We start from the raw sequence: 18,468 nt of genomic DNA, 5'->3' as shown, positions 1-18,468 counted from the left end.
TGATGCAGTCATCTTTGCGGAGACTTTAGACATCCTCTTGGGGGCCCTCGAGGTGCTGAATGAGGAGTCGGAGCCGTTGGGATTACGGATTTCTTGGGTCAAAACAAAGATCCAGGCTTTCGGTGACATCTTGGATGCTGCTGTCCTGTCTGTGTCTGTTTGTGGTGAGGATGTTGAGGTCGTGGATAGATTCACTTACCTTGGCAGTGATATTCATGTCTCCGCAGGTTGTGAGCCGGAGGTCAATAGACGTCTGGGTCGGGCCTGGGGAGTCATGGATTCACTGGATCATGGGGTGTGGCGCTGCCGGTACCTGTGCGGGAGGACGAAAGTCCGAGTCTTCAGGTCCTTGGTACTTCCAGTCTTGCTCTATGGGTGCGAGACTTGGACTTTGACCAAGGATCTGAGACGGAGACTTAATTCCTTTGGTACCAGGTGTCTTCGGAGAATCCTTGGCTATCGCTGGTCGGATTTTGTGTCCAACGAGCGGTTGCTGAGAGAGACTCGGATGAGATTTGTTACCTGCATAGTCCGTGAGCGTCAGCTGCGGCTGTATGGACATGTGGCTCGTTTTCCTGACGCTGATCCTGCTCACCAGATTCTCTCAGCGAGGGAGTCTCATGAGTGGAGGAGGCCAGTGGGCCGACCACGTGCCTCATGGTTGCAGCAGGTTGACCATCATCTCAAGGAGATGGGGATGGGCCTGGCATCTGCCTGGGGGATGGCCAGACGGAGGCCCCTGGAGTACCGGCGGAAAGTGGACGCAGCGACGCGCTGTTCTGGCACATGCTCCCATACCTGACCTGACTGCTCTCCGCTATCCTACCAACCAGTTGGTCAAATGATTGCCAGCACGTGGCGGTGCATTGGTCGTGCAAGGGTCGTGCATTGACTACCAGCAGGAGCCGGTGCTTGAAGCAGGTTTTTATTACTTCCCCCACCAAAGGTAGACAGAGGCTGTGATTTCACGCCTGTTTGTCTGTCTGTTTGTTTGTCTTTGAGCAGGATATCTCAAAAGGTTATGGACGGATTCAGACGAAACTTGGTGGAGTTGGGTAGGTGACCAGAACAAGCCGATTCGATTTGGTTGTGGTCTGGATACAGATCAGGCCTAACAGTGGACTACAAAATGTGCTTGTGTGCTGATGGTGCTTGGTGCCGATGGATACAGCTGTTCGAACTGTTTTTCGAAGCAACATGACAGACTTCTGAGTCGGCGCTGGAGAGTAAGAAAGTCGCCATCTTGTTGCACTGCACCAGCAAAGCTGCAGTGTATGTGTTCAACAAATTCACCTTCAGCAAGAAACTCGACTCGGTATTCGAGAAGTTTGAGGAATATTGTAATCTGAGAACAAATGTTTTATGACAGGCACAGTTTTTGGGAAACCCAACAGCAGCATGGTCATTCTTATGACTAGAACATCATTGAGTTGAGGACCAAGGACAAATCCTGCAGCTTTGCAGAGACATATAACTTGGTTTGGGATCATGTGGTGAACGCCATGCCAGATTTACACCGAAAAGAGCAGTTACTCCGTAAAAAAGATCTTGACCTCACAAAAGTGGTGGACCAATCATGCCCAGTTGAAGACCATGGCAAAGACATCGCTCAAGGTGAATGAAATGCACAGTTCTCAACAGGGCTCAAGAAGGCTCTGGAGTCTGATGAGGATTTGCATTTGACCCTACTGATTTTGAGGAACACTCTCGTATCAGGACTACCATATTCCCCAGCTCAGCTGTTGGTGAATTGAAGGCTCCAGGACAGACTACCAATGACAGAGCGACTCTTGCAACCACACATTCCGGCAGATGCACATCAGCTATTGGTACAGCATCACCAGGTTGTAAAGATATTTTACGACTAGAACTCCAAAGAGCTCCCACCACTTTGGGTGAAAGCATCCGCATCAAGCAAGAAAGGGTCTGGGAGCCAGCAGTCGTCACTGCTCGACACCATTCTCCCCACTCATCGTTATGTTATGACGCAAGATGGCCATTTGCACTGCCGCAACCACAAACATCTCCAGAAGACTTGTGAACCTCATCTACTTGTCACCCCACTCCCAGCAGAAGATCAGCTGTCTAATCACTCCACAACAATAGTTCATTCGCAAGACCCAACTGAACAACCATCCTTAGCCTGCCTGCCTTAAGCAGTCTCCACACAAGTAATCATGACACTTTCCTCATTCTTCTCATACTAAGAGGCTACCCTCACATCTCAATGATAATGTGATGTAACAACAATATCAGTTGTTCAAGATGAAACTCTCGAATGAGAGTTTGAGTTGCCTAGTTACCACTGCCACCTTCAGTATCTTCTCTTTATTCTGGAGTATCTATGCCACGTGCTTCAGTAAAAGTTGCTCTTTCGTTTAGTTGCTTTAATCACTCGTGTGAGCTTTTCAACATTGAGAAGGAAAATGTTGTGAGTTGTTGCTATGTTACGAGTTGTTGGGCTACGCAATAAAAAGCTCTTCCAGCTGAAGCCTTCATGGTGTTCACTTCAATGTCCACTAAAAATGCCATTCTGTATTCTTGTTATTCAGGAGAATACATTGAGGTCCCAAAGTTATTTTCCAGCATGTAGTCAATTTGAGAACCTTCTTTCAATGCTGCAGAATAGTAAATGGAAGAATGTTATTAAAGTATTGTGCTATGACCTTCAGGTGACCCTGGATTACCAGGCAGCAAAGGACAGACAGGAGCAGCCAGTAATGATGAGGCACTGCCAGGAGACCCTGGTCCCAAAGGCTCTACAGGATTTATGGGTGCTCCTGGTCTTAAAGGCATCGCTGGTGGGCTTGGTCCATCAGGTAACTAAAGATATAATCTACTCATTTTATTTTTTGTGATTGAATGCCCAGATATGATGTCTTTTGCTGAGATAGTATTCAGAAAAACCTTTATACCAAGCGATAAATGCCTCCATGTCACTTGTCTATCTGTTCCCTTCAGCCTCAACCTTATATTTAGCTCTTTTTTGAGCCTCAACAAACACACACACACAACTATGCAAAAGTTTGTGGTGCTATTCCCGATTTAACGTTTGTGGGGAGTTAGAGGTGTGCAATATAGGTAGATGATTATTCAAATCTCTGTGAAAGTCAGTTTACTATCCCAGTTACACAAGGAACTGTGGTCCAGGAGGAGGCCATTCAGCCCATTATACCTGTGCTGCACCAACCCCAGTAAAGTCACCATCCCCACAAGCCAATATCCCCATACCCCTCTCCCTCCAACACATCAAGATTCCTATCTAAATCCAATTAAAACTTATCCACCCCTTCGCAGCCATTACCTTTCCAGAGAGACCATTCCATGCATTAACCACTCTCCAATTTAAATACCCCTGCCTTTAAACTGTTCTAACACTCGTCTTTTTTACCCTCAAGCTATGGCCCGTGGTCCTAACACTGTCCACTCTGCTGAAAAGCTGCACTGCACCTATCATGTCCACACCCTTCATTATCTTAAACATCTCTATGAGGTCACCTCGCAATCGCCTCCTTTCAATGTATAAAGTCCTGGCTGCTTCCAACATTACTGATAGCTTAGTCGAGCTAGAAGAAGGGCACACTATAAAGAAAATAGCAGAAAAGCTGAAGATCTCTGATTATGAAATAAGGTACGCTTTGCAATGCCTGAAAGAAACTGGCTCTACAAGAGAAGAAAAAGCCAGGAAGACCCAGATGAACCTCCTGAAGAAAAGACGAGCACTTGAAGTTGCTGACCTTGCGTGATCGAAGAAAATCAAGTCAACAGCTGGCAAATTAAATGACAGCAGACCTGAACATTAACATCTTACACAGCACTGTGCGTAGAAGGCTGATTGCAGCAGGTCTCTATGGCAGAGTTGCAGCAACGAAAGCACTGCTGAGCCCAAAGAATAAGATGAAAAGACTGAAATTTGCAAATTAACACCAAGATTGGATGACTGAACAATGGAAACGATTACTCTGTTCGTATACCAAACACCTGGAGAACATTACGGCACGCAATGTTTGCAACCTGCTGTTAAACATGGGGGAGGCTCTGTGACTGCCTGAGGTTGTATCTTAGCATTTCGTTGAGTAAAACTTGTTTAAATCATTGGGACGCGAACAAAAGATAAGTACAAGCAGATACTGCAGCACCATGCAGTTCTTAGTGAAAATCGTTTAATCGGAAGAGGATTCATTTTCCAACAAGGTAATGATCCAAAGTACTCAGTGCCTTGTATCCATTGGCAAAGGTGCTAAATAAATGATTATTATTATTATTATCATTAATGCATTGTAAAACAGTTTTTGGAGAATAAAAGTTACATTTCACACACATGGACATACAGACAAATACACAAGACACAACAAATGACTATCAGACAAAACAAACATGGCCACTGAGCTTGGGGGAAGTGCTGTCACTTCCTGGGGGCACTCTGTGTACTGGCAACGTCACAATAATTGCACCGCAATTCTCACCGCACTCAGCGGAGCATTTCTTCAGGAGGAATTTCCTCCTCCCCATGGATGCCACCTACAGTGGCCTGCAAAAGTATTTACCCGCTACCAATAATGCCACATTTAGATGAATTATGAATTATTGAGAAACATTTTCTCCAAATGAACTTTTTTATTCATAACTGAATATATCAAACTAAACACCATTAGAGTTGAGGGAGGTTACATGTCAGGAATACCTGTGAAAAGAACCTGTACAAATCAAGATCCACTGGTTGTAAAAGTATTCAGTCCCTGAGGTCTGGACTTGGTAGAATCACCTTTTGAACCAATGACTGTTATGAGTCTTTGTGATTAGATCTCTACCAGATTTGCACAGTGAGATGGTGAAATATTTGCCTTTGGTACGACTTGGCTGGTGTTTGAAAAGACGACCTCCCAGAATCGGAGCAGATGCTCCAATCATTACACCATCCCAGAATCTGGGCATGAGTCCCATCAAAGCCATGTGGGGTTACCTGGAAACAGAGAAGTACAAGCAGAACCTCACTAATCTTACAGATCTCTGGAATGTATGATGGGATAGTTGGCACAATATTCCTGTAAGAGTGCTTCAGTCGTATACAGGAAGCATGAGTAAAAGAGTGATGGTGCTCAAGAAGGCAAAGGGTTGATACACAAAGTATTGACTGATCATATAAAATGACACTGTTCTTGTGATTTACTAAAGAAATTTGTTTCATGAGCATCTATAAATGCTGTTAATTTACAATGATAAGCATATTTGACTGTTATCACTGATAATTTGTTGAGATTACCCTAAAGTATGAATATCATTGGAGTAACCCAAACGTTTACACCGTACTGTGCACACACATACATATGTCCTTTGAGCTTGAACATTGATTTCTCATCTAAAATACCTCAATACTCTCTCTGCTGACTCATCATCACATCCTTTACCCTGGTTGCAGGCTTGTGTGGTTCTCCAGGAAGGCCAGGCCAGCCAGGCCGTGGTGGACGACCTGGAGCCCCAGGCGCAACGGGATCGGAGGGTGACCAAGGGCTGCAGGGTCAGATGGGTGAAACGGGTATTGACATTTCAGTACAATATCAATTTGATATTCGTATTTGGAGCGTGAATGCGGGTGTACAATTTGTGGCTAATTGTTTAAGGGTGAGCTTTTCCAAAAAAAAAATCTCTTTCTGGACAGACTGTATGTTTTTGCAGATTTTTCATTAACATATATTTATGCATGTGCAGTTGAAGTACAGATATAAATGTCTCTGAAAAAATATATACTATATGTTTTATTTTGTTATTTTATTTCGTTAATGGGATTGTGGGAGCCAATTTTCAGAGATGCATTTTAGTGGCTATCTGAAGTTACCTGAAGCTGATAGGTGCTACGAATGAACCACAAATTATATACTGTACTAGCATCACGTGTAAGGCCACGGAAGACAGATCGATCATCCCATCTCTGAAGGTCATTGTAATGAGCCAACTGGGTTATCACTGATAATCCAATGGTGATAAGGTAATCCTGAGACTCGAATTGTTTTCAGAATTTTACGAGCTGTCCACAGGTGGATTGAAGACTCCAGTCATGCCTTCACCAAGAAGCCACCATCAGATCATTTCATAATATGTACAAAATATAAAATGTGATCGAAACACACGCACACACCGACCACACCCAGACAGACATTCCTTTGTGGTTTGTATTGCTTTGCATCCTCTGAAGCGATAGGTTCACCACAAGGCAATGAGAAACGACAGGGAAAATAACAAACTAGCAGAAGCCCATGATAAAAATACCACCATATCAAAAAGAAAAATGAAGGAAGCCTTTTACTCTTGCACTGGTTGAAAGAGCTCAGAAATTGGAGGTTATATATTTCTTAACAGCAAAGAAAAATTCATTCGAGAGTGACCGAGGCAGCAGCCTGCTGCCAATATACCGACTGGGTTCAAATTTTTTGTGTGATTGAATTTTTTTTGGTAATTTTCCCGTAGGTTATTATTAATTTTTAGCAACTTTTACTTAATAATTTTTTTCCCCCTCTTCGAGGAGTATTTCGATGTTTCAGGGTGGGAGACAGACAGACAGATAGACAAACAGACCATTAGCCTAATATATATATAAAACGCCTTCAGAAAGTATTCAGACCCCTTGACTTTTTCACTTTTTTTTGTGTTACAGCCTGAATTTATTTGTCTTGCATCAATAAGTATTAAACCCCTTTGCTATGACGCTGCAAATTGAGCTCGGGTTCATCCAATTTCCTTTGATCATCCTTGAGATGTCGCTACAACTTGATTGGAGTCCACCTGTGGCCAACTAAATTGATTGGATATGATTTAGAAAGAAACACACCTTTCTATATACGGTGCCACGGTTGACAGTGCATGTCAGAGCAGAAACTCCACCATGAAGTCCAAGGAACTGTCCGTATAACTCTGATATAGAATTGTGAGGAGGTATAGATCCGGGGAAGAGTACAAAACAACTCTGAGAGTGTTCAACGTCCCCAAGAGCACAGTGAGCTCCATCATTAAGGAATAGAAAGAATATGGAATGACCCAGACTCTTCCAAGAGTTGGCAGTTTGACCAAACTATGCAACTGGGCAAGAAGGACTTTGGTCAGGGAGGTGACCTAGGACCCAATGACCACTGACAAACTACAGAGTTCCTTAGCTGAAATGAGAGAACCTGACAGAAGGGCAACTGTCCTGACAGTCCACAACAATCTCTGCAGCACTTCAAAAATCTAGGTTTTATGGGAGAGTGGCCAGGTGAAAGCCACTCCTGGGAAAAAGGCACATGACCTGCACACCTGGAGTTTGCAAAAAGGCACGTGAAAGACTGAGAGCATGAGACAAAAATTGAACTATTTGCCCTGAATGCAAAGCGCTACGTCTCGTGGAAACCAAGCACAGCTCATCACCCATCTAACACCATCCCCTGTAGCATGGTTGTGGCAGCATCATGCTACAGGGATGCTTGTCGGTGGCAGGGACTGGGAGACTTGTAAAGATAGAAGGAACAATGAATAGAGCCAAATGCAGGCGAATCCTTCAGGAGAACCTGCTTCAGAGTGCAAAAGACCTACGACTACAGCGAAGATTTGCATTGCAGCAGGACAATGACCCCAAGCATACAGCCAAAGCCACACTGGAATGTTTTTGGAACAAGAACATGAAAGTCCTTGAGTGGCCCAACCAAAGCCCAGACTTGAATCCCATTGAGAATCTGTGGAAAGACTTGAAGATTGCTGTTCACCGACGCTCCCCATCCAACTTGACAGAGCTTGAGCAAATCTGCAAGGAAGAATGGGAAAAAATCCCCAAATCCAGATGTGCAAAGCTGATATGCACATACCCAAGAAGACTCGAAGCTGTAATCGCTGCCAAAGGCGCTTCCACAGAGTATTGACTCAGTGTTGAACACTTATGCAAATTAGATCTTTCTGTATTTCATTTTCAATAAATTTGCGAAAATTTCTAAAAACATGTTTTCACTTTGTCGTTATGGGGGATTTTGTGGAGATCGGTGACAAAAAATTTAAATTGAATCCATTTTAAATTCAGGCTGTAACACAAAATTACACACATGCAATTTCAAAACACCTCGGTCACAAGTGTGCCTCACTGACAGAGTCTTTAGTTGAAGTTCTCAGCATCATTCCGTTTCGGCCCTCAAACCTCGATACAGTCCGCTAAGGTGGGCCAGCAGAGGCACATACATCTCCATGTGCAGCAACTACACATGGATGGATACATCTGTCCCACCACCCAAATTCAGTGAGAAAACAAATCAACAGCTTCCACTCCAAGAATCGACTGCACCCAAGATATATGCTGGACCAACCAACCAACCAACCAGCCTTACAACATACCCCACTCTAAACAACGACCATACACACAAACACGTATTATATCTCCATACTTCATCGACGCTCAGTCTCTACCCCTTTTGGGGCTGAAATAACCATCAACCTCAACCTACACCGTTTGATCTGCCTCCATGAACTTCCTCCAAATCCAAAGTGAGCCTTTCAACGCAACCTGGGCCACTCTCACACATCCTCCTCCTTTCCGTCCCACACACTCCAAGTTGAGCAAGAAATGCATAAAAGGAATTATCAAGATACCCTCTTCACCCGATCTCTGGTAATATGATTTGCTGCTTTAGGTATGCCACCACCTGCCAATCACAGGAATTTGGCAGACCTCTTGCCTTCATCCTCCTCCTTCTGCATCTTCCCACCCACTCCTCCTCCTGCTCCTCTTTTACAAACAAACACCTCTCTTGCATCAGCCGACTCCTCAACTCCTCTTCCTCAATCTCATCACCTCTTGCTGCACCATCTCCACTACCACCACCAGCACTTGATCGTGCCGCCATCTACATCTTCCTGCTGCCAATGCCACTGAGCATGCACAACAGCTCTCCTCCTGCATCGTTCCCCAACCTCAACACCAAGAGCAGCTCTCCTCCTGTAACAACTCTCACACCCTCAAGTTTTCTGGGGATGGAAGCACATCATATGTTATCCGCAACAGGAAATTCAACATTATTATTTCCATCCTCCAAATTTCTTTCCACTTCAATGTCCTCACCTGCACACCCTCCCACAGAGTCCAATCCTGCTGCGCCTCTTCTACTGCCTTTACATACTACTGCCTCTTTCTCCTTTCTTCACATCTCCCCTCTCAACCATCTTCCAACTTTCTTTCACGCATGCTTTTCCCCATATATTATGCTTCATGCACCCCAAACCCTGCTTTTGTGCTGCACCATCATCATCTCCTCCTCCTGTTGAGTCCAGGGTGTTCCAAAAAGACCCAGACAACTTTGGTTGTTAATATATTTCAAACCATAAATGTTACAATGATACCCTTTGATTTATATGAAACAGAAACTCATAACGTTTTGTGTGCACCATCAACACACTTCAACGTGAGCTGTGTTTATCGCACACAGGCTATCAAGGTGGTACGCAAGTTCTTGCCATGTTTGACTCAGCATGTTTGCATCCACCAGTATGGATGCAGCCGTGATCCGAGAATGAAGATCCTGCAGGTTTGCAACGTTGGTGTTGTCGACAACATCTGACAAACCCTCACAGAAAAAAAAATCAAGGGGGGTTATGTCGGGTGATCGTGAGGGCCAGGAGGATGGTCCGTCTCGGGACCTGGAAAGTTTTCATTCAGGACTCCTCGAACGACTAAGGCCCAATGAGGGGGAGCGTCGTCCTGTTGAAAAATGGTATCAGGTTCCAGGTCTTCAATCTGTGGGAAAGCGAATCCTTCCAACATGTTCATGTAAATTGTTGAGATCATTGTATCCTCCACAAAGAAAAACACAGACATGCTGAGCCGAACATTGCAAGAACTCGTGAACTGCCTTGATGTCCTGTGCGCGACAAACGGAGCTCACATTGAAGTGTATTGATGGTTTGTACAAAACTTTATGAGATTCTGTATCATATAAACCAAAGGCAATTGTTTTATAATTTGTGGTTCTAAATATATTAACAACCAAAGCTGTCCGAGTCTTTTTGGAACACACTGTATATTAGCTACATGTACTTTCTAATTCTTCAAATAACTTTAAAAAATAAATTGCACAGTCTCCATCACTTATCCATCAATGAAAGCTTGTTTTGGGCTATTTTATAAAACTTGATGAGCTCTTTACAAACCCATAATTTGTCTATTTTATTGTGATTGATTATTTTGGCTCATTGGAAGCCCACAGAAGTTTCACACATTATCTTCACATTCATACAGATCATACAGATCAATCATATGTCTTCATTAATCGTTTTTCTCCTCTTCCTAACAGTCTTTCAAGAACGTCATCCATAATAATTTTGTGCTTTCTCCCATGCTATACCCACCCCTGATCTCTACTATCCTTTCCCAGCTTATTTTCCTTCTCCCTCTTCCCTCCTTGCTACTCCCACTACTTGTTTGTTGTGTCTGTTACCCTTTTACCCTCAATCTGTAAACCTGTTGTCCGCTGTTGTTTAGCTTCTCAGTAAGCCTTAGCTTCTTTTTCAGAAAATATTAGGCATATGGTTTTATCTTAACTTGCCTGTAGCAAGGTAAATATGATACAAAAATGCCTGTTTCTCATCCCGTTTACTGACAGGGAGCCCAGGAAAGCCAGGTCCTTCAGGCTTACCTGGAATGCCAGGCAGACATCTGAGGAAAGGATTCCTTCTGGTAATTCATAGTCAAGCAGAGAAGACTCCGACCTGCCCGTGGGACATGCCAATGCTCTGGGAGGGATACAGCCTTCTGTATCTTGTTGGAGAAGAAATTGGCCATGGGCAAGATCTAGGTTAGTCATCCCATATGATCTCCTGGGACCATTGGGTTAACCTATAGCTCCCTTCCAGTAATCCATGGTGCTGGGTTAACGTAGGAAGCCAATGTGCAAACTAGAAAGAGCAGAGATTGCAGACCCGAGTCAGGACTCGTTTTGTATGGCACATAAATGGAAGAATGTACTAAATGTAACTTAGCATGAAGCTATGAGGTTGGGCTAATGCATTGACTTTAATGTCTAAACATTGCGAGAGCAAAACATGTTTGATTAATATTGTTGCGGCCACGGGTACCAAGACACCAGCTTGTCACTCAGGGGGATTAATCCCCGGTTGTCCTCGGTAGAGCCGGACCTGGGGCCACCGCTCACAATTAACGTTGCGGTACAGTGGGTTGTTTTAAAACCACGAACGCCACCCAGTCAACCACGAGTTCCAGTGTCCACCGTCTAATTATTCCATTTAACTGGAGGTCACGTGGTTACCTGAGCGGGGAGCGTGCCCTCGGCAAAGCACCAATATTATCTGATTAGATTTTAACTAGGGCAGCCGAGCGTTTTAACCGCTGGTGCGTGCCGACGATTTTTTGATCAAATCTGTGGTAATTACCTCCCAGTCTATCTCGGTTCAAACAATGCTGGACCGATGGAAGGAAAGGACAAACACGGACAGGTTGGGAATCGACAAATAATTTAGTAATAATAAAATAAATAAATAAACAGAACTTTTTATTTTCTGAGGTAAATAAAGAATGAATTTCAAAGCAAAATCAATCAAAATTCCAGGAAAGAGACAAAGAGCAGATGCTTATCGGGGGTTGACTTACTTACAGCTAAACACAGACAAGGGTACCCAACGGATCATTCAGGGGGAGGGGAGGGGGAGAATCGTTACGCTCACCAGAAAGTCCGTGAAGCGAAAACGTCCTGAAATGCGTGCGTGTCACGTCCGTCGCCAGCACCCAGCTTTGCCGTACACCCTCTCGCGGGGCAGCCTTGAACGCCAGTCGAAGTCTGGAGGGCACCCGAGATCGTCCGTCGTGGGTTTAAACCGTGGTGTTGTTGGTGATTGACCCATGCCTCACTTGTTGGCGGCGCTGCTCACACCCACACGCACACCACATGCTCGCTTGCCCAAGCACTGGGAAGGACGAATTGTTTTGTCGGCGCTGGTCATACACCCGCTTCTTGCTCACTTCTCTCGCCCTTTGCTTTTTATGCCTCCGCACCAAGGGTGCCGGAGGCATTATGTTTCCGGGTTGTCCGTCCGTCCGTCCGTTCGTCCGTCCGGATTTTCATTTATGCGATAACTCAAGAAGCAAATTGTAGAATTTCATCAAACTTGGTAAAAAGGTAAAGTAAGACAGGGCAATTAAGTGATTAGATTTTGACCCAGATGTGATAAAGGTCAAGGGTCAAAGGTCAAGGTCAAACTCAGAAATTTTACTGTTTATGCCCTAACTCAAGAAATATTGGACAGAATTTCATCAAACTTGGTACAAAGGTAAATTTAGAGAGGGCAATTAACCGATTAGATTTTGGGCCAGATATGATAAAGGTCAAGGGTCAAATATGTCAATACTCAAGTGTTTGTGCGGGAGAGTGGAGGCATACCCGTCGACTCCGCGCAGTCGAATTACTCGAGTTCCTCTCTCCTTTCACTTTTCCTCTCCTCACGCTTTTCTCTTCAGAACGCTTTCCCCCCCCCCTCCTTTCTCTTCAGAACATACCTCTCGCTCGTTTTTATATCTCCGGGCCGTCTCCGCGGGATGCCGTCCACCCCAAGCTCACCCCGCCCCACTGGCGCACGGTTACCATGACGACCCGTGCGCTCCCAAAAAAGGCGGGCGACGGAGTTCATGAAAGATTGCCGCTGAAGAAGAATGGGGGCGGGCTTTAGAGCTCGTGAAAGAAATGTGTGTGAACGTGTCTGTCGTAAAGAAAAAAGCTTCCCATAAGAGAGTGGATCTATCCTTTACCCTTCTCAACGCATCACATTTAAGATCCCATTAGACATGGGGATGGGGCTAATCTGAACATGTATTTAAGGAACTAACTGTCTGCGTACCTGGATGTGTAGATGCATTCATCAGACCGGATTGTAAAATCCATAACAATATAATGGATGTTTTCACGTGTTCTCAATTTTCAGATTCCAAAGTTGTTTTTTCCCCCTAATTCTAATCTGTCCATCTGTACAAGCTGGTCTGCTCAAAGGCAGGTTCTGTGATGCTAAAAGAGCTTCTTGTCAAGGATTCAACTGTATGGTTTGCCATCAACTTCCTAGTGGTAGTAAAGGCAGGAATGTGGAATTTTGCCAGGGTGCTGGTGGCGAAGGACTCAAGTGAGATCTTTAACATCCATCAGCAGCAACCGGTGCTGGGAGGAGGGTCTCCAGCTTAACGTCCCATCTGACTGGACGGCATACTCGTTCATTCATCCTGCCTGCAATGCACCAGAGTGACAGTTTATGAGGGGTGAAAGAAAATGGAGAAACGTTGAAGGGAGTACATCAATCTAAAGGGAGATTACACTGAAAAATCAACTTCAATTTTCTACCTGATTTTATTTATTTATTTCAGGCACAACTCTTCATTGCCAACCTTCATCAGTAATACCAAAATGAAAGCTCAAGCCCATGGGTGATGTCATTGCTGAGCTGTGTATCTTGCCAGAGAGTTTAGACTGCACATGTCCATTTGCCCCATGTGCAAAGTTTCTGTCCAAAATTATATTCACACGAAGGTTCACGTCCCAACAACAACAACAACAAAAAAAAATCGCAATTCTTAAAATTGATGCATCGTTATGATCAGACAGCAAACTTTCTATCTCCTTTAAAAGATATATCAAGGGACCGTGCTCCGTGCCATCTTACTACATCAGCGTTCATTTCATTACGCACATAAATAAAATATTTTGACTCTAACTACCTGAGCATTGACTTTTGTAAAAATATTCTGATGAAAAAAAAAACCAAACAACATTCATCACTTTTAACCCTACACTGTGCATTTGTTTGGCAAGTGTCTTTTTGTTAAGTTTATTTTGCCGAGTCTGAGTTGCATACTTACATAATCTCCAAGCCAATTCCAAAAATTATGACTATATCATTTCAGCTACGTCGTCACCAGTTCCCAATTCGACAAGCATTTTCCATGACAATAAATAAGTCCCAGGACAAACACGACAAATAGTTGGCCTTCAGCTGGAAAAACCTGTATTTTCCCATGGACAACTGTCGTTTTATCAAGTGCAACTGCATTTCACAGCATCAGTTACTTTGGCAATCCACAATATCGCACATTTGCCAATATATAATTCTCCCAACAGCGCTCATATAGCATGCCAACAATTCAAATCTCAGCTTCTAAGTTTACACACACACACACACACACACACACACACACACACACACACACACACACACACACACACCAGATATCAACAATTTCATCTTGTAAGGGCCACGTCCACATCGACTGATCTCATCACAACATTAACCAGCATCCGTTGAAGATAAAGTCTTCGATATCCCCCGCCATAGTAAATGAGGATTCACAAACTTATATTCCCTAAGCGTGTGCAATATGTATGTGAAGTTTCCCCTTGATCTGACCAGCCGTTCTGGAGAAGATGTTTGAAGGTTTTAGGGTGAATTCAATATGGCCACCAAACCAAACTTGGGGAAAGTGTATGTGAAATTTTTGCCTCAATCTGTCCAGCCGTTCTGGAGAAGAAGATTTTAAAAATTTACTAATTTTCAATCCAAGATGGCTGACGAACCATGTGACCTATGACATCATAAATTTACATTCTGCCTCCAATCCTCCAGTGAAGTTTCGTGTTAATCGGATGAGGTGTGTTTTTCTATCCAAGATGGCCGCCAAACCATGTGACTTGTGACATCATAATTTTTACTATGTATGCAGACATGATGGAAGATGATAGTTGCAAATTTTCGCTTCGTTAGGTTATGTGATTCCAGAGAAAACATTATTTAATATTTTTCTTGAATCCAACATGGCTGCCAAACCATGTGACCTATCAATTAGAAAATATCAAAACGCACCAGTTCACCACTTGCTTGATATGTGTACCAAATTTCGTAAATATATCTTGAGGGGATTTGTACTTTAGCTCCGGAAACGAAATGTGATGGACGGACAGACGGAACCCATTTCTCTATCCCCCGCCAACTTCGTTGGTTGGCGGGGGATAAAAACTGGGGTGTATCAACACATTATTACATTCACTATTTGCGAATTGCTATTTCACCAGATCATTTCGCTAGTACAGTATTATATTGAAAGGACATGCAATTTTTTTTTTGTCAAATTCTAACCTTTATGATCTATGGTGTTTGTGATCAGAATGGCAATTGAAAAATCAGATTCATTTTACCTCTGATCTCTCTACGACTGAGCTATTGTTAATTTTGAGGTACAGCACTTCCAAAGTAGCCACATTTTCTTTTACATCTTGTTAGCATCAGCCTTTAAAAAAAAAATGTATACAAGGTCAAGGCTCATGCAAGAGCTAGAATTGACCCCAGCTAATAATAAATCGACCACAGCTTATATGATGTGGGCATTTATATTGTGATAACCTCCACAGGTTCTGCAGGCTCATGTATACCTCGATTCAGCACGTTACCTTTTGTGCCATGCTCAACTGATGGCTTGTGCCACTACGCATCACGCAATGACAAGTCTTACTGGCTTGCAACAGGGGCCGCACTTCCCTCGCAACCTCTTGACGAAGAGGCCGTGTACCCACACGTAAGCCGCTGTGCTGTTTGCGAAGCGCCTTCACCACCATTGGCTCTGCACAGCCAGGCAGTTACTCTACCAGTCTGCCCCAGTGGTTTTCGCAGCCTCTGGCTTGGATACTCTTTTCTCATGGTAAGCTGTCCTTCATACCTATTTATCTTTCTTATTAATTTGCTCCAAAGAGTCGGCCATTGTGTTCTGATGCATCCAACACATTTTTGAAAGTTGCACCAAAGCTTTCTGGGATAATTTTGTTTCCCGTTTCCTTTTCCCTTCAATAGCAAAACCAGTTTTGTTTTTTTAGGCAATTGAAAAGTTAAATACAAAGATAAAAAACACCAAGGATAACACCCTATTAGCCCCAATGCCTTCTCCTTTTTCCCTCAGCACACAGGAGGTGGGTCCGAGGGTAGTGGACAATCCCTTTCCTCTCCTGGTTCCTGTTTGGAAGATTTTCGAGCTGCTCCCTTTCTCGAGTGCCAAGGGGCTCGGGGGACCTGCCATTTCTTTTCTGATGCTCTCAGTTTCTGGCTTGTTGCACTGGATTCGATGCCTGCATTTTCTGGCCTGTCACCAGCACCGAAAACCCTAAAGGTTTCCACTTTGCGTTCTCATGTTTCACGATGTCAAGTATGCATGAGGTCTACATGACGGAAAACAAGTTAGGACTGTTGTGAATAAAATGTTAAAACCAAGATGGTGGTCAAAATGATAACTGCTTAGCTTCAGCATGTGGACTTGATGTAAGAAACGGAAAGAAGCCATTCTTAATCTGTACACAGTGTTAATGTTTGTAGAATTAGAGGAGCTGTAAAATCAATTATCTCATCAGCTTCAACATATGTATTGCATGTTATAGTTACAAGCTCTGCTAAGTTGAGCATAATATGGCACGTAAACCAGGACAAATAAAATGTGATGAGTCTGTCTGTTGCAGCATTGCTTGCAAAGTTATGGTATCTCTTTATGCGCGTATGCCATCAATGATGTGTTAAAATCGTCCCATTGCAGTGTTTCTTGGAAACATTTGTTTCATTACCCAGTTGTAGAAGGCATGTGACATATTTCTCACAGTGCTCGTCAATGCCGCCATGCCGTACTCGCATATTTTTTCGCGTAGCTCATAAATGTGGAAGTGCCGCCATAGAGCAGAGCATTTAATGTATGCATCCGTTATTTGCGTCCGTGAACAGTGTTTTACTACTGGCAGGACTTGGCGGAAGTCACCGCCATGTAAAATTACCTTGCTTCCGAATGGCAAATCCTCCTGCATCAGATCACGTAATGTCCGGTCTAGTGTCTCAAGCATGTGGCGATGTGCTGTCGGTACTTCATCCCACACAATGAGAGCGAGCAAGCAGATAGGTGTTGGAAGCTCAGTCTTGCTAAACCCTTCATTTATTATCCAAATTGCTCATACCTGTATCTGGGCAGTGCATTGCCAACAGACCTGGAGGTATGTGGTGCAACGGATCTTTGACTTAAAACCACAAGTTCATGACAATCGTGGCTTTCTCACAGTGGCCTGCAAAAGTATTCACCCCTACCAATAATGCCACATTTAGATGAATTATGTGGAAACTATTTTTCCAAATGAACTTATTTATGAATAACTGAAGAGATCAAACTAAACACTTATAGTTGGAAGTTACATGTCAGGAATGTCTATAAAAACACGTACAAATCAAAATTCACTGGTTGTAAAAGTATTCACCTCTTAAGTCAGTACTTGGTGAAAGCACCTTTCGCAGCAATGACTGCTGTGAGTATTTTGGGGTGGATCTCTACCAGGTTTGCACAGTGAGATGGTGAAATCTTTGTCCATTCTTCACTTAAAAATTGTGAAGTTTGTTTCTGCCAAGTTTGGGGATTGTCAATGGACCGCAATCTTGAAGTCTCTCCATAAATGTTAAATTGGGTTCAAGTGAGGACATTGACTGAGAAACTCAAGAACATTTATTTTCTTCTTATTCAGCCACTCCAATGTGGCTTTAGCTTTGTACTTTGGATCATTGTCCTGCTGAAATGTGAATCTCCCACCCAGTTTCAGATTCATGGTTGACACAAGCAGGTTTTCATCAAAGATTCTCCTGTACTTTGCACCGTCCATTGTTCCTTCTATCCTGGCAAGCTTACCAGTCGCTGCCAATGAAAAGCAGCCCCATACTATGATGCTACCACCACCATGCTTGACAGTAATGATGGTATTCACCGGGTGATTTTTGAATTTAGATCAAACAGCTCAATTTGTGTCTTGTCTGACCACAAAACGTTTCTCCACATGCCTGTAGTATCATTAACATGCTTTTTCGTGAAGTCCATACGAGCTTTTATATACGTCTTTTTCAATAATGTCTTCTTTCATGCCTCCTGTCCATATAGGCCAGCTTTTTGAAGGGAACAGGATATTGTTGATTGATGAACACTGACCCCCATCTTGGACAATGACCCTTGCAGATCTTTCAGTCATTGTTGGGTTTTCAGTGACATCCCGAACCAGTTTCCTGCTTGTCTGGCTGCTGAGTTTGTATGGGCGACCTGATCTGGGTGGAGTCTGGGTGATACGATACGTCTTATACTTCTTAATAATGGATTTCACCGTACTCAAAGGGATAATGAGCGACTTTGAAATCTTATTATAACCCTCTCCTGAACGGTGCTTCTCCACCACTTTATTTCTGACTTCTTTGCAAAGTTCCTTGATCATCATGTTTGCTTGTTGGTTGACCAAGTGAGTTTCACCTTAAAACTTCTTATATAGTGAGAGAGCTTAATTTTTAAGTTAAACCACCGATTACATTCAGGTGAATCCTGCTACACTTATTTTGTCATCTTTCAAACAAATAATTTACTCCTGAAGTGATTTTGGGTTAATTAGGAAAAGGGTTTGAACACTTATTAAATTGCTA

General features: G+C 43.4%; 1 protein-coding gene across 1 annotated transcript in view; it reads left to right on the top strand.

Moving 5' to 3' along the window:
• Positions 1 to 16,488, top strand: part of LOC147023624 (collagen alpha-2(IV) chain-like) — a 30,298-nt gene extending 13,810 nt beyond the window's left edge. The window contains exons 4-8 of the mRNA XM_085889228.1: positions 2,673 to 2,819; positions 5,420 to 5,536; positions 10,611 to 10,802; positions 15,405 to 15,691; positions 15,947 to 16,488. Coding sequence (XP_085745354.1) covers positions 2,673 to 2,819; positions 5,420 to 5,536; positions 10,611 to 10,802; positions 15,405 to 15,691; positions 15,947 to 16,210 — 1,007 coding nt within the window. The 3' untranslated portion in view covers positions 16,211 to 16,488. The remainder of the gene's footprint in view (positions 1 to 2,672; positions 2,820 to 5,419; positions 5,537 to 10,610; positions 10,803 to 15,404; positions 15,692 to 15,946) is intronic.
• Positions 16,489 to 18,468: the final 1,980 nt, after the last annotated feature.

This window comes from Eptatretus burgeri, chromosome 7, assembly GCF_056783735.1.
Source record: "Eptatretus burgeri isolate ZD-2024b chromosome 7, Ebu_testis_v1, whole genome shotgun sequence".
Taxonomy (NCBI): Eukaryota; Metazoa; Chordata; class Myxini; order Myxiniformes; family Myxinidae; genus Eptatretus; species Eptatretus burgeri.
The sequence above is the reverse complement of the archived record's forward strand: the minus strand, read 5'-3'. Positions and strand labels throughout refer to the sequence as shown.